This window comes from Sciurus carolinensis, chromosome 18, assembly GCF_902686445.1.
Source record: "Sciurus carolinensis chromosome 18, mSciCar1.2, whole genome shotgun sequence".
NCBI lineage: Eukaryota > Metazoa > Chordata > Mammalia > Rodentia > Sciuridae > Sciurus > Sciurus carolinensis.
The window spans coordinates 26115986-26133969 of NC_062230.1; the positions used below are offsets into that span (position 1 = coordinate 26115986).

General features: G+C 33.7%; 1 protein-coding gene across 1 annotated transcript in view; it reads right to left on the bottom strand.

Annotated features, from left to right (window-relative positions):
* Positions 1 to 17984, bottom strand: part of LOC124970456 (phospholipid-transporting ATPase ABCA3-like) — a 122586-nt gene that overhangs the window by 26146 nt on the left and 78456 nt on the right. The window contains exons 16-23 of the mRNA XM_047533813.1: positions 17575 to 17673; positions 16878 to 17037; positions 15705 to 16002; positions 8808 to 9054; positions 8468 to 8676; positions 6410 to 6622; positions 4490 to 4663; positions 608 to 786 (exon numbers count right to left, since the gene is read on the bottom strand). Coding sequence (XP_047389769.1) covers positions 608 to 786; positions 4490 to 4663; positions 6410 to 6622; positions 8468 to 8676; positions 8808 to 9054; positions 15705 to 16002; positions 16878 to 17037; positions 17575 to 17673 — 1579 coding nt within the window. The remainder of the gene's footprint in view (positions 1 to 607; positions 787 to 4489; positions 4664 to 6409; positions 6623 to 8467; positions 8677 to 8807; positions 9055 to 15704; positions 16003 to 16877; positions 17038 to 17574; positions 17674 to 17984) is intronic.

Sequence of the window (17984 nt, forward strand, 5' to 3'; positions counted from 1 at the left end):
CATACTATTATTTTTCAATTAAAATCAAATTAAGAAAGTATACTTAGAGGAGTAGATTTGAAATGTTTTCCCCATAAGAAAATATAAACACATGAGATAATAAATATATTAACAAGCTTGACTAAACCATTCTGCCATGTATATCAAAACATCATGTTGTACATTTAAATATACATGTAATTTTTGTCAATTAAAAATAAATAATAATAATACATCAGAATTTAAGGGCATAGTTAGAGTAGTGCTTTTAGAGAATATTTAGTTTTAAATGCTTATTTGGAAATGAAGAGAAACCTAAAAGCTGTGCCTTTGGCATCTAAGAGAGGAGAAATATAAACCAAAAGTAAGTAGAAGGAAGGTAATTGTAACCAACGCATCAATGAAAGAGAAGACAACAGTAGAGAAATTTTATAAAGATAAACTTCAGTTCTTTGAAATGATCATCAAAGTGAATTCACTTTGTTATAGGTAATTTTACTTCATTAAAGTTGATTTACGTTCATGCAGATGAGTTTTTCTTTTGTTTGGTAACTGAGATAGTCACATATTGACTCATACTTCTGAGGCCTAATTTTCAGTGTTTTCAGAGTTGTTCTTAAGCGCTCACCTTCTTATATTTCTTGTAAATAGCAAAGTAAACATGTTGATTGAGAAACATTCTTAATCTCCACAAACTATTATCACAAAGGAAAATGAAGAGAACGAAAAGACAGCCTTCAATACTCATGACAATCAAATGCTTTCCAATTGTATGCTCTTCCAAAGAATAAATATTCTTCTCAGTATCTGGGAATAGTGAGAGAGAATGCTAATCTTATTGATACCATGAAGAGATCAAGAAAACAACAAAGAACAAGAACTACAGGATAAAATGAAACACTAGGCTAAACTAAGACCCAAGTATTTAGGGTGTAAGAAGCGATTATCCTTGAACTTTATAAAGAATAGTATCATAATCTATGTTGTCTACTGGAATCTTACGTTATCATCTCTAAAAGTCTAAAATGTAAAGTGAAATTTAAAAAATAATAAACACTATTCCATCTCCCTAGTATCAATGTTGTTAACATTTTGCCACATTAGCTCCCATACCTTGATACTACCATATGTGCAAGTTGCCTCTGTGGTTCTTAAAATCATTTTGTTAAATGTTTTGTTTTAATCTTTTTTTTTGTTGTTCTCATACTAGCTTTGCTTGAAAGCTAGCTACCTCTTTCTTGATTTTTTGCATTGTAAATTTTCATGGAATTATATGGATTGATGATGACAGGTTTGGGATGAATAGTTAGCTAGCTTATGAAAGCTATTTTACTGGTAAGATGAAATGCATTTTCTTTATAAATATCTTTTTTCCTGAAGTGAGGGGTTGAGAGGTGGTAGAGATGGTGGAGATGGGAGAGGTGGTGGAGGAGGAGTGGATGCTATTTTCTGATTCCTTGACAAGCTCTTTGCTCTGCACTACCTATAACTTATTTGTTTCCTGCTTTGTACACAAGATCAAGGCTTCAAGGGACAATATTGCCTTCCAAATTTTTCTTTTTCTTTTTACTTAGATGTTTTCTCTTACCATGAATGAGAATTTTCTCAAACTAATGAAACATCAAATCACAAATGCTATAAGTTCAGAGTATCTAATCAGGAAAAATAGTAATCCACCAAACCACATGCAGTAATGAAAAGAGAACAGGCTAACAATAAATGATGTAAGAACCCAATTTATGATGTTAGAAAACTGATCTCCCAAGGTTAAAATGTAGAATAAAGTGAAAAAGAACTTAACTAAATAAATTAGAAAACAAACATGCAACAAAATGAACTAACAAAGCTGAAACTTTCTTTTTTGGAAAAGACTAATAAGACTGATAAAAATCTATTATAATTGCTCAAGAAAAATGGCAAGTGGAAAAAATCAGGAATATTATGCATTAAAGTGGGCATATCACTATCAATAATACAGATGTTAAAATTGTCCTAAGATAGTCTGAGAAAATTTACTCCAATTAACTAGAAAATTTAGATGGGATGAAATGATCCTACAAAACTTTTGCCTCAACTTAAGAGAATACTCAATTCTGTCTTTATTCTTAGATCAATCAAGAGTTAAAAAAACCTTCTTCAATTGATGAATGGATAAAGAAACTGTGGTACATATACATAATGGAATATTACTCAGCCATAAAGAAGAATAAAATTATGGCATTTGCTGGCAAATGGGTGGAGTTGGAGAGTATCATGCTAAGTGAAATAGGCCAAGTCCAAAAAACCAAAGGCTGAATATTTTCTCTGATAGGTGGATGATGATACATAACGAGAGAGAGCTCCAGAAGGGGAGAGAAGAATGAAGGAACTTTGAATGGTGTAGAGGAACATGGGGCAGGAGTGAGTGGGGGAAAGAAAAATAGTAGAATGAGACAGACAGTATTACACTATGTATACGTTTGAGTACATGAATGGTGTGAATCTATATTATGTATAACCATAGAAATGAAAAGTTACACCCCATTTGTGTACAATGAATCAAAATGCAGAATATAAAAGTAAAAATTTAAATTAAAAAAAACTTCCAAAAAAACAATCTCCATGCACAATTAATTTCCCAAGCAAATTCCATCAAATATTTAAGAAGAAAAAATATCCATCAAAAACTACAAAATTAAAAAAAAAGTTTTAAAAAAAGAATAACACCAATCCTCTCCCACAAAATTTAAAAATTTTTATTTGTTCTTTTTAGTTATACATGACACTAGAATGTATTTTAACATATCTTACATACATGGAGTATAACTTCCATTCTTGGGGTTGTACATGATGTGAGTTACACTGGTTGTGTATTCATATATGAACATAGGAAAGTTACACCCAATTCATTCCACTGTCTTTCCCATTCCCATTACCCCTCCTTTCCCTCCATTCCCCCTGTCCAATCCAGTGAACCTCCATGACAACCCTCCACCACCACCATTGTGTGGTGGTATCAGAGAGAACATTTGGCCTTTGATTTTTTGGGATCGGCTTATTTCACTTAGCATGATTGCCTCCAGTTCCATCCATTTACCAGCGAAGGCCATAATTTCATTCTTCTTTATGGTAGACTAACATTCCATAGTGTATTTATTTATACCGCATTTTCTTTATCCATTCATCTATTAAAGGGCACCTGGGTTGGTTCCATAGCTCAGCTATTGTGAATTGAGCTGCAATGAACATTCCACAAAATTTTCAACCAAATAAAAACCTCTTAAATATCTTTTATTCTACAAGTTTATAAACGGTTTACAAAAAATCCTAATAGTAGCAAGCAGTCTGATATATAACAATTCATACATCATAACGATGTTTGGTTTATTCAGTTTATCATATGACTTATAATTATTTGCCATTCATTTGCAGGCAAATGGATGAAACTGGAGAATATCATGCTAAGTGAGATAAGCCAATCTCAAAAAACTAAAGGAAGAATGATCTCACTGATAAGCGGATGAGGACATATAATGGGGGGTGGGAGGGGTTAGCGTTAGGGTTAGGGTTAGGTTTAGGGTTAGGGTTAAGGAGGGTGGTAAGAATGGAGGAAGGAAGGACTGTATAGAGGGAAAAGAGGGGTGGAAGGGGTCAGGGGGAAAGGAAAAAAATAACAGAATGAATCAAACAACATTACCCTTTGTAAATTTATGATTACACAAATGGTATGCCTTGACTCCATACACAAATAGAGAAACAACATGTATCCCATTTGTTTACAATAAAAAAATTATTTGCCATTACAAATTCAGGCTAAGTAATTCACTATGTAATTCAATAGAATATATACGTAATTCAACAGGGCAAAGAAGAAAAATCATTTGCTCACTTTAATACAAGTAGTAACAAGCTTGTAAAATTGAACACTTCTAAACATGGAAGAGAAAGGAACTCCTTAATCTGATAAAAATTCTATAGTAAACATCATACTTTATGGTAAAATATTAAAATGTTCACTCTGAAATTGGACTGAAAATGGAGGTCTGCTGTCACTTTGATTCAATTTTAACTATGTGTCTGATGAAGCAGTAAATCAAGAACAAGAAATATGTACATAAAGATTGGAAAAGAAACACTATGAACATCTGCTTTGAATACATTAATTAAAATAATCTACACTTAGATTATAAAAATTAATAAAATAATTTAGCAAATACAATGTACAAAAATGAACTCTGAACTGTATTTTCTATATCAGCACTAAGTAAAAAATGACATTTCAAAAAGTGATACTAGTAGATGGTTGATTATTAGTAGCTCTTATTCTATACCTGATAACCACTTTAAACTTACCTCAGATTTGTTTTTGAAGTTTTACTGTATTTAAGAAGATTTCCTTGGCTTGAAAAACAAAACATGTACCAAACATGTGTCCTCTCTCCTTGAAAGGACAGCAGGTTCATAGCATGTTTCATGACCTGAACCCAAGGTTAATTTCATAGAAATTTATAGAGATCCTCAAGATACTTACTTTCTTTACTACAATTTAAGAATTTGGGAACATTCTTTTTCCCGGTACACAGTATCTTCATCTGGTAGATAACAGTATAGTCACCGATGCATTTCCCAAGGTTATAATTGGGAAAGATCAGTAACGAATTACGTATGAAGTTTCTGGTGACATTAGACAAGTTAGTTGCTGTTGCTAAAAACATGATAAAAGTAGGTTACATAATAGAAAATGAACTATCCCTAAGACAAGAAATCCCCCAGTAATGATCCAACCAAACTCAGGGAATTAAAAACCAGATTATCTTTGAAGAACAGAAATTACTTCCTAATAAGTTTGTTATAGTTTATACCTGATGATAAAGAGTTTTTGCTGATAATTGCAGAATTCTGAATTTTTTGGTGAAGTATGGCCATGTCGGCTTTGTGTTTTCTTTATGGACAGAATTTGAATGATTAATCTCTTGAATACAATTCAAATTTTCTAATTCTTCTTAATCAGATTAAGTAAATTGTGTCTTTCTAGAAGTTTAACTGTTCTGTTAGTTCTGGCTTTGTTAGTACTCTATTGTGGAATGATCAAATCAGAGTACTCTGTGTTTGGGGGTGGTTTCTGGGGTTGAATTCAGAGGACCTTCATCACTAAACCATACCTCAGCCCCCTTTATTTTGTTTAAATTGCTGAGCCTCCCTAGTCGCTGGGATTACAGGTGTGCACCACCCCAGTCAGTTGTACATAATCACTTTCTATTTGGTTAATATTTGTTTTTATTTGTTTACCATTCTTTCTTTGAATATGTGATGCTGGGGGTTTCCCCCAATTTTCTGAATTTATTGGTTAAAGCTATACAGTTTCTTACTTTAGCTGTAGCATGATTATATTATTCTTCAGTTCTAAATATTTCTTCTATTGATATAATCACTTGAGTTTTATTTTTTTGTGAGTATTTGTGTGGCATATTTCTTGCCATTCTTTCACTTTTTATATCTTTATATTTTTTACTGTGCCTCCTATAACTAACATGAAGCTGGGGACTTGTTCCCGACTCAGGGGTTGTGGAAATGCAGAATGGCATGCTTACTGTTATTTGACTTTATTAATTTTGGGGGTGGATTACGATCATTATTTATTTATTCTGACTTTTCATTTTTATCCCTTCTTTGTAGTTTAGCTGTGATTTAGTTTTTTATTCTCTTTTCTTCTGCACTGGTCATCTATGTTTTAGAAGTTAAACTTTAAAAAATATTCCTTTGTGGTTACACTGGATATTTAAAGATGCCTTTTCAACTTTTCTCTCTGGCTGCCTCAAAAATCTTTTCTTTAACTTCAGGGTTCTTTGTCTTCTGTTATTACTTTCTGAACTCTGTCTGGTCATATGTTGGAACTTCTCTCTCTGTCCTCTATGGATTTAATATTTCTTTTATGTTTTCATCTTTTTATCTCATTGAATATCTTAAGTGTATTTCTTTTGTATTTATCTTTAATCCCCTAATTCTTAGACTGATACCTTGAACTGTTGATTTTTTTATTTTTAGCTTTAAATTGACCAATAATAATTATATATATTTATGGAATAAAATGTAAAATTTTGACATGTCAATACATTGTGGAATGATCAAATCAGAATGATTAGCATATTCATCACTTCAGATAGTGCTACTGAGGTGGGGACAGAGAAGAGAAGAGGCCTCATTTCCAAGGACCTGCAGCTCAGGTTCAATCCCATCACTTCCGTATGAGGATACTAGATGAGGCACAGTGCTTAACATATCACAGGTACTCAGAATAAGGTTATTAACTTATGGCCACTGCAGGATTTTTCAAAAAACCTAGAACTTAATTGTCTACTAATATCCTTATGTATCTGTAAGCCCATTACTTATTATTTATTCACTGCTGTCTTCTGGGGAAGAGGAAATTTTGTGAAGTCCTTTCACTTACCGTCTCCTAATATTCTATCTATGAAGATAGTAAAAGTGCCTGAGATGAAGTTGAACAGAATAAGTTTGATGTAGGCAGAAGAACTTCTAGAAAACAAGAAGCTCAACAGGTACATGAGGGGAATGGCAGACCAGCCATATAGTGTGAGTATCAGCATGGTTTCCAGAAAGTGATAATCCATGACATAAATATCAATTTTGTAGTATTTGAACACTCCCTGAAATACAGAGGGGACAAAGGCAAAGGTGAAGAGCAAGTAGAAAAGGAAATCAGGTCAAAACATTCAAAGAAGGAAAGAGGAACTCCTGTCTTTATTTAGTCAATCTGCCTCTTGTTCTTTTTAGTTATATAAGTGACAGTGGAATGTATTTTGGCAAATTATACATACATATTATACATACATAGAATATAACTTATTCTATTTATAATTCCAACCTTGTGGTGGTACATGATGTGGAGTTACCCTGGTAGTGTATTCAAATACAAGGCTAGGAAAGTGATGACTGATTAATTCTATGGACTTTCCTAATCCCCTCTCCTCTCCCTTCCCTTCATTTTCCTTTGTCTATTCCAACAAATTTCTATTATTCTCCTCCCCAACCTCCCTTGTTCTGGGTTAACATCCACAAATCAGAGAGAACATTCAACCTTTGATTTCTGGGGGGATTGGCTTATTTCACTTAGCATGATACACAATGGAAAATTACTCAGCCATAAAGAAGAATGAAAGAATGGCATTTGCCAGTAAATGGATGGAACTGGAGAATATCATGCTAAGTGAAATAAGCCAATAACCCCAAAAAATCAAAGGCTGAATGTTCTCTCTGACTGGTGGATGCTAGCTCAATCTGCCTCTTTTAAAAAGAAGTATAGCCTACGAGCATAAAGTAAATTACTTGTGCCTCTTCTTCACCAGAGGGCATCGCAGTGAACAGAAAGACTATGCTTCCTTCTATTATTTTGTTTTCTACTAGGAACAATTTTTCTTTTTAAAATTCACAAAGTTAGTATACTTTCTCCCAAGAGAGCTAACTACCAACTTCTCCAGAAAGTAGATTATTTCTCTAAAGAGTTTCCTCTGGCCAGGTTTGGTGGCACATACCGCTAATTCCAGCTACTAAGGAGGCATAGGCAGGAGAATTTCAAGTTCTCTAGCCTGGGCAATCAGGAAGAATAATTTAAACAAACCAACTCTGGATCCCAGAATATTGTCCGGATCATAGCATGTATTCAGTACAAATTTTAAAATAAACTGATAGAAACTTTCAGGAAAATTAGAAAGGCTGGCAACAGTATAGCCAGGACCATTGAAGGACAAAACTAGGTAGCAAGAAACATTATAGGTAGGAGTCTTTCTACCTTTAGAGCAGTTTGGGAGGTCAGCAAAAGTATATGAGAAAATAAATGGGAAATTAGTCTAAATTAGTCTTTGTGCTACTGCAAAGAAAAAATTATTTTCTGCTAATGAAGGTGTTATGGTTTGGATGTGATGTGTTCCCCAAAAGCTCACATGTGAGACAATGCAAGAAGGTTCAGAGGAGAAATGATTGGATTGTAAAAGTCTTAACCCAATCAGCAATTTAATCCCGTAATAGAGATTAACTGAGGGGTAACTGAAGTGGTAGGGTGTGGCTGGAGGAGACTGGAATTGAGGTGTGGCTTTGGGGTATATATTTTGTATCTGGAGAGTGGAGACTCTCTCTGCTTTCTGATGATGCAAGCTGCTTCCCTCTGCCACACTCTTCCACCATGATGTTTTGCCTCACCTCGAGCCCCAAGGAAAGGAGCCAGACTCCAACTGAGTAAAACCTCTGAAACCCTGAGCCCTCAAACAAACCTTTCCTCCTCTATAATTGTGCTGGTCAGATCATTTAGTCACAGCAGCAAAATAGCTGGCAAAAACAGAAGGATATGGGAGTTACTTTCTTCTAACAAAATCTACCATGAAACTTTGCAATGTTTCATAAGATAATGAACACAGTTTATTGGCAGAGCTAGATTTATGAAATCACTAGGATAGGGATTTTACATGAGGTATAGGAGGAAAATAAACCCTACTCACCAATAATAAGCAGCAGGAAAATATGAAGACAATAAAATCATGCACTAAAGCAGAAAACCAGTACACGGTGACAGAGACCCCACTCAGAAACTGGATGTGCTTTGCCTTAGTGATTCTCTCAGTCACTGTCAGGAGGGAAAAGCCACTGATTAAAAGAGCTACACCCAGTTGCATATCCCAAAACACCTCCTGTCCATTTATAGTCCTACAGAAGGAACAAAAGATGTAACAGAAAATCAAGAAAGCAGAAAATACAGGTTTCTATCAATAGTTAATTTTATCATGTAAATGAATTTTAAAGTTTAAGAGTCAATTCTAATGAAAGTAATAACATACCCTTCATTGACTTTATTGTCATGGTGTGGCTGAGGTTTATTGGAGACTGTTAAGGAAGCACTAGCACCAGAAAGTGACATGAAAAGAATGTTGTCTAAAACTGCCAGGGACAGAGAGGGTGAATGGTATGCTTCATTGTTGAACAAAACAGTAAATACTGTTTCATCTGTCTTCACCTCCAAGGAAAAAGCAATAATGCATAAACTATTACACTCCTTATTTTCCCTCAAGTAATCCAGAAGATTACCTAGGACGAGGAAACAACACTGGTTAGTGTATTCACAACACCTACAATATGTTAGAGAAGAAGAACAAATAATTTTCTCATCACTTTAAATTTTCTCATAATGATGACTGCACACATTTGCTGTTATCTTTAAACATTTTATTCCATCATTAAATTTCAAGCTATCACTTCATAACCTATAACTTCACTGAGAAAATACATGCAACGTGGTATAGACTCTCTGTCTTAAACTGATTTTGAGTACTTCCTTTTATAACTTTATCTTGCAGCTGATAAATCCTTTCTCTGAAAAACTAGGAAAACTGGATAAAAATTTTTTAAATAACCTTTTTGAGGGCATTAGAGAGCGAAAAGAACACTCAAGAGCCTGAGAAGAATGAAAATTCATGGTGGTAAGTTCAATATTTTCTTCCCTTTGAGAACTTGATAGTTTTATAAATGATGAAGGTACTTTGTTAAATCTTTGGGCTCTTGATGGGGCTCAAAAAGGCTTATACTCTAACAGTAAGAAAGAAACAAACTAATTTTTTCAAAACCCTCAATCCAGTCTCAAGTCACTTCAGTCCCTCACTGGAGATCTTCCCTCAATTTTACTGCCTGCCAGAATTTAAATTAAACCTCTTTTGGAGAACATAATCTCATGTAGAATATCTGTAATTTTCACCCAAAATGCCTGGTATTGAATCAAAATATCACCAGGTATACTGACAAACAGAACTAACAAGAAGCACAGACAATTGAAAAACTCATAGCTAAAAGTGGGTACTGAGATAGAGAATTTACCAGAGAACTGAAATACATAGAAATAATCAGCTGTTGATGTTAGAATTGAAAACCCATATTATTTATTTAAAATTTAAAATTAATATATTCATAGCATATTGAACACAAATGAAGAATAGATCAAGAAAATAATAAGGATAATAAAAGAATACTATGAATGACTACACAGTGTGATAGTTAATTTCACATGTCAGACTGTGGAACTTACACAAGAAAACCTTCTGATTCTAAGATATTCAGACTCAGTCTGAATTATTTGCTTTTCTGGATCTCCAGCTTACAGGTGGCCTACTGTGGAACATTTTGGCTCATAATTATGTGAGATAATTCCCCTAATAAATATCATTTTATAAATTTGTCTCTGCCTCTCCCCCACCTCTCTCTCTTTCTCTCTCTCTCTCTAGAATACATATACTATTGATCATGTTTCTCTAGAGAACTGCAACATAAAAATTAGACAACTTAGATGAAGTAGATCACTTCTTCAAAGCACACAAACTCCAGCCCACCCAATATGAAATAAATTACTTGAATAACTATTGGGGAAATATAATTCTTAACTTAAAATCCCCCAAAAGAAATCTCCAGACCCAGATATTTTAACTGGAGAATTCTATCAATGTTTAAAGAAAAACAGGCACTAAAATTATATGTAATATATTCTAGGAAATAGGAGAACACTTTATTGTTTCTTTTTACTTATATATGATAGAATCCATTTTGATAAAATTATACATGCATAGAATGTGTCTTATTCTAATTAGGGTCCCAGTCTTTTGGATGTACATGATGGTAGGATTCATAATGGTGGATTATGATGGTGGATTCATAAATGAACACAGGAAAGTTATATCAGATTCAACTGTCTTCCCTGTTCCTTTCCCCGTCCCTTCCCTTAATTCCCCTTTGTTAATCCTCTGAACTTCTATTCTTCCCTCGACCCTTATATATGGGTTAGTTTCCATATAGCAGACAAAACATTCACCCCTTGGTTTTTGGGGATTGACTTATTTCACTTAGTATTATAATCACCAGCTCCATCCATTTACTGGCAATGTCATAAAATCATTCTTCTTATGGTTAATATCCCATTGTGTACATATATCTATATCACAATTTCTTTATCCATGTATCTGTTGATGGGCATGTTGGTTTCATAGCTTAGCTACTATGAATGTGCAGCTATGAACATTATTTGGCTGCATCACTATGGTATGCTGATTTTAAATCCTTTGGATATAAACTGAGGAGGGGATAACTGGAACAAATGGTGGTTCCAAGTTTTCTAAGGAATCTCCATACTGCTTTCCAGAATAGTTGTACTTACTTGCTCCCACCAACAATGTATGCGTGTACCCTTTTCCCAGGTATCCTCACCAACATTTATTGATACTTGTATTTTTGATAAGTGCTAAAGGTGTTGAACATTTTTTTCATATATTTGTCGACTGTTTGTACTATTTTATTTTTTTTGGTGTTAAGCTTTTTGAATTTTTTTATATATCCTGGAAATTAATACCCTATCTGAGGACACTATCTGAGGTGCAGGTGTCAAAGACTTTCTCCCATTCTGTATGCAGGAGAATACTTCTTAATTCATTTTATGAAGCTAATATTACCTCGATAGCAAAGTGATTCAAAAATAGCACAAAGAATCAACAGACGAATATCCTTTATGAATATAGATGCAAAATTCCTTAACAAATATTAGCAAATAGAATTCAACACTATATAAAGAATTATAAACCATCACAAATGAGATCTATTCCTGAAATAAAAGCCTGGTTCAATGTTTAAAAATAAATGTCACCCACCATACTGATAGGCTAAAAAATAAAATTTATTTAATTATATAAATCTATGCAGAAAAACTTAAAAAAATCTATTCATGATTAAAACTCTGAGAAATAGGAACAAAGTAGAACTTCTTTAACTCTCTAAATACTTAATGGAGAAAGAGAGTATACTTTCTAAAATTAGAAACAAGGACAAATGTCCACCTCTCACCAATGATTCAACATAGTGATGGAAGTTCTATCCAGTACAATAAAAAATGAATAGAAAAATAAAAGGCATATAGATTATAAAGGGAGAAATAAAACTGCTCTTGTTAGCATATGACATGACTATTGATATAGAAAATCCCAAGGAATCAAAAGAAAGGTTTCTACAACTAATATCAAGTAATTATCAAGGTTGCAGAATATACAAAATAAGTAAGAATAAAATGTATTTCACCATACTAGAATAAGAATACAGACATCAACTTTAAAACATTATAGCATTTATATTCATTCAAAAATATTTAGATGTGAATTATTTTTATTTTTGTAGTGCTGGGGAATCAAACCCAGGGCTTTGCATGTGCTAGGCAACTGCTCACACACTGAGTTACACCCCCAGATCTTTAGGTGTAAATTTAACAAAACATGTATAAAACTTGTGTGCTTGAAACCTATACAACACTGATAAAAGAAATCCAAGAAGTTCTAAGTATATGGAGGGACATACTGGGTTCACGGACTGTAAGACTCAACATGGTAAAGCTGTCAATTACACTCAAACTTATGTACAGATTTAATCCATTTCTATCAAAATTTCAAGATATTTTGTAGACATAGACAAGCTAAAATAGCTAGATCCACTTTGAAAAACAAGAATAGAGTGGGAGGAACCAGCCTACCAGTTTTCAAGCGTGACACTAGTGACGGGAAACATACACAGATTAAAGGAAGGATATGGAATATAATAAAGAACCCAAAAGTAGACCCATTCATGCCCAACTCATTTTTAAAAAAATATTTTAGTTGTACATGGACACAATACCTTATTTATTTTTATGTAGTGTTGAGGATTGAACTCAGTGCATCACATGTGCTAGGCAAGCATTCTTCTACTGAGCCACAACCATAGTCCCCAACTCATTTTTTTATAAAGGTGTAGAATAACTAATTGGACATCCACAGGCACAAAAGTTAACCTTGACTCACATATTACACCTTATACTAAAATTATTTCAAAATGGATCATGAACTTAAGTGTAAAATGTAAAGCTATAAAGCTTTTAGAAAACCATAAATCTTTTAGGAGAAAGTCTTCAGTAATCAGAGCTATGCAAAGAGTTCTTAGACTTGAAAACATGATACATTAAAATATAAGAAACTGGACTTCATCAAAAATAAAAGCTTTTGTCCTGCAAAAAAAATTTTGTTAAGATAATAAATGAAAATATAATCTATAGCATGGCAGGAAATAAATAAGGAACACTTATTTATAATCAGTATTTTTACTCCTCAGTAAAAAAATCTGAAAATATGGAAAATGAGCAAAAGACACACCCATAAAAATGTTTAAATTATGTATAATTATAATGTACTAATAAAAATTGGCAAAAAATGGGGAAAGTAAATGTTTCATTGAAGATGATCTTCAAATGGCAAAGCAAATGTGGAAATGCAAATTGGGGACAGATGAATTAAACCTACAATGAGATATCACTATAGGCTTATCAATATGGGTAAAAGAAAAATAGTGGCACCACCAAATACTGAGGAAGATGCAAAGAAACTGGGTCACTTGTGCACTGCTGGTGGGAATGCTGGAAGACACAGTCACTCTGGAAAGCAATTTAGTAGATTCTTTAAAAATTAAACATACGACTATCACATAAAAAGAAATTATCCCAGAGAAAATGAAGATTTATGTTCACACAAATATGTGTATACAAATCTTCACAGCAGCTTTACTTAAAATAAAGAAAAAATAGGAGAAAAACCTCAGATGTCCTTCCATGAGTGAATAAACTATGAAACATCCATATGATGGAGTAGTACTCAGCAAAAAAGAGACAAATTATGAATATGTGCAACAACCAGAGAACTGTGCTAAATGACACCATCAATCACAAAAGATCACATACTGTATGCATGGATATGACCCAGGAATGGGTTGTACCTGCAGGACACTAATTTTAAAAAAGTAAACTGTAAATGGATTGAAGGGGATGGTGGAGTGGAGGTAGGGGAACGAGGGTCAGGGAAGTGCTAGGACTGAAATGGACAGGTTGTGTTCCATGCTATTGTAATTATGCCAGGGTGTATCCCGGTGTTGTACATAACTAAAAACAACAGACACCATCAGAAAAGGCATGTAGTTTGGAATAGAAAGAAACCATTTAAATCAGTGAAATGAAGTCATAAAATGCTCTGTGGCTAATTAGAACCAAACTGAAAATATTACATGTAAATATTACATGAAAAATATTACATGAAAATGTAATACATATTACATGTAATACATATTACATGAAAATATTACATGTTAAAACAAAGTTGGACTTAGCCTGAAGAATCTCTCTATGCTAAGGTAATGATGGAGCTACTACATTATTTTATTGCACTTCTAACCTAACTATTGATATAACAATGCAGCATATCCAAGTAATCATTTTGTTTTTCAAATGTAAGCAATATCCTGCTACATAAAAACATTCATTTTATGAATCAAGATACTTCCTTATTGTCCTTCTTTATGGTGTAACCTTGGTTAACAACTATTCATTCCTTATAAGGGAAGAGGAAAAGGGACAATTAGTTGTAATCAGTCTATCTACAATTTGTAGGCTATTAAGACAGGATTATGTTTTAAAGGACCAATTGACATGTTCAAATATATTTTCATTCCTCAAACTGCAATGGCGTTAACTTATGGATCAAATCCTTTTTCTTTGAAATGAACTTTACTGATTGATATTCACACTACTCAAATATTTTCATTGATTTGGAATTGAAATCTCCCTCTTGTGAAAAAAGGAAAATTGGGAGTTTGACTGAATAACTCTTAGACTCAAAATGTTTTAATATTCTTAAGTACTACTGTATTTGCTCAGAGTCAAGTTTATCTAATTGTTACTCCCAATGTTTCAATAATAATGTGTGTACAAATATTACTATAATTTGCAAATGAAAAAAAACCTGAAGGAGAAAGAAAAAACAAACAAAATAGGCTGACTAATCCTGCAGGCTGTTTGTTAACCACAAGGAGCACTCACCATCAGACAGCAGTTAAAGAAAAAATACAATATTTAGGAGGAAACAATTACACTTCAAAGAAAGCACACTATGTTCAGAGAGATAATGTGGCATCGTAAGGGGTGTGTTCACAGATGAAGGCAGATCAAGTTAAAGTCAAGTCTCTGTAATACCAACAGTCTGATTTTGGTGCAAAGGATTTGCTTCCTTAAATGTCAGTGCTCCTTATTTAATTAAGGATAATAAAAATATGCACTGACTGGGTGATTACCCAGATCAAATGGCAAGCAGGTAAACTGTTCAGCAGGGTTTTTACTGAAAACAAATGCCCAGAGAATGTCAACTAGTATTTTTACTATCTCAGAACTAGGAACTAGCCCATTAAAACTTCAGAGTTCCAGTTTTAGTTATGATCAATCTAGAACTCTGAAGAATAGCTTTCGGGACATGGACTACCATTTCCATGCTGTGAAGAGAAGAGGCTGGATTTCCTGTGATACATTACATTCTGACCAGAATTTTAAAAAATCTCTTCCTCTCACCCACCTCCCCCACACGTGCCAAAGTACATGTATGTATGTACTCTGGCATTTTACATTTTTATTAGAAAGAAGCAATAAATGCTATAGACAGCCCAGAGCCAAAATGCATCCACTAACAATTTTTCAAGACCAGTAACCTTCAAGAGGGCACTTGTAGGGTTAGATTGCTTCTATGATATTAGTGACCAGCAAGAAAAGAATGGAGGAAGTGGTCAAATATTATAGTTAAGATTCTTCTTTAGAAGTGACAAAGCAGGTCATTCTAAGAGCATTTTTTTTTTCAAATGGGCCTTACCTGGTACTTCCTTAAGTTTGTGATTGTTAGCCTTTAGCATACTCTCAAGGTGTTCTAAGAGACTTGTAGTCAAATCAGAACTCCCAGAAATATAAAAAGGCACAATGGTTTGACCATATTCATTCAAATCCATTTGCCTGGTCATTTCATCGTGATGTACAAGGTCACTGGACCGAAAGAGAAAGAATGTGGAAACTACAAGTCCCAGAATCTGTATCAAAGTTATCTTCCAGTTGCGCCAACTGAACATCAGCCTTTTCAAGAACATGGCACGGAATTGCTGACAGTAGAGGGAACTCTAAAGGAAACAGAAACATAATATTATAACAGTCATAGACCTAAACAGAGCATTCATATAGAAGTTCACTAAAATGAATGCTTTAAAAAGTTGTGGCAAAACAGTTTTATGTCATAAATACCATGACATGGTAGAAACATAAGAAGTTTATATGAACACTTGGAATATAACCAAAGCATAATATGATAGCACATAAAATAAGATCAGTGTTTTGTTTGTATAAGGTTGGGGACAACAAACTATGTTCTTCAACAACATTTATTATTTCTTTACCTTGAGTTTGCTGACTTCTGCTATGAGATATTCAATAAAATGGTTAAGGTTAAAAGTCTTACTGTAACAATTAAGATCTCAGTATACGGATGATTTTCCTCAGACTTTTGATAGTCATGAAAATGAGCATGTTTTATAGAAGGAAAAGACAATTAGAAAGGCAATGAAAGAAATCTTTGGCAACTCAAGAGACTTCCCATGCTGAGGACTGTACTGATGAGGGAGTGACTTCCTACCTTATAACAATGCCCCCTGCAAAACTTGAAATGCTTAAAATGTTGTATAGGGTTAATTACTAAAATACCATGCTCACTAGTATCCTTACTCCAGCTTCAATGAACCAACAAATTTCTGGATTACCTATCTGGAAAAAAAATATCTAAAACAAACAAAAAGAACTAAGGAATGATGATAGTAAAAGTAAACAGATGTTTTTCTAGAACCTATCACTTCTGCATTTGAATATTAATTAGGTTATTGTACAGACAGCTCTGGTTGGTTCTCATATGACTAAGAACTCTATACTCTTGGCTCAACTATTAAAACAAAATATACCTCTTACATCCCAAATACACTCTGGTTTTCTTAGCAAAGGTTCTTACCCCAGTATTAAACATAATAGTTCCATTCAGGGTAGAAGAATATACTCTCTCAAAATTACTTGACATATTCCTATTCTGGCTCATGATGGAGACTTTGCTTTTCTTGGAGGGAGACTGTACAGCTTGGATACAACTTTGTGAACCTTCCATGTGACCAACCCTACATAAAGGAAAAAAATAAAAAGATTTTCATTTTAATCTTATTATGATTTGAATCTGGAATCTCTCCCTAAATCTTGTGGTGAGATCGTGGTTCCCAGCGCAGCAAGGTTCAGAGGTGAGACTTTCAGGCAATAATTGAATCATGAGGGCTTTGACCCCATCAGTGGATTGATAGCTGAATGGAATCAGCAAACCATGGACTTAAGACTTTTTAAACCATGGTCCAAAGTAAACTTTCTTCTCCATGTCATTCTTGTCAGGTATTTTGAAAAGATGATTAAAGGAGTTATAGAAACTACATCCTAATATACCTTGTTTGGAAAAAGTGAGTTGTAACTCCCAGATTCTCTTGGTTTGCTTATTATTGCCTGGCAGTATGATTTGGAGGCAACATGGTAATGATGACAGAGGAATAGTTCCCAAACAGCCCCACCCCAACTGTTGCCACCCTTATATTTCTAATATGTGAACTCTCAAAGTTTGTCATGGTCCTTTCTCGCTAACATTTTTCTTTTCCCTAAATATTCTTACTCACTTAAGGAAGACTTCCTCCATGGTAGTGATAGAGACACCAAAGCTAGCAATGCCCAGATTTTTCTGTCTGTTTTCCAGAGCAGTAAACAGGGCTTCAAACCTAGAAGTAGAAGAGGAAAAGCTGGCACTAAACGAGATGACTTTTGTATTTATTTCTTTTTATTCTAAAGTGATTTCTCCTTAGAAGTAGAAAAATATAGATCATTCTTTGCTTCTATACGTAGTATAATTTCATGCCTTTGGTAAATCAGAAAGGTGGGATAAATTGCTTCCTACTCAGTTCTTGGATACATATAAGTTTTATCTTCTAGTGAAATTGTCAAGAGACTCTATATATGTTAATACTCCAATTAGAGGGTATGAATTTACTTATCACACCTATATGCTATTAGTAAATGAAAAAGAAAATAA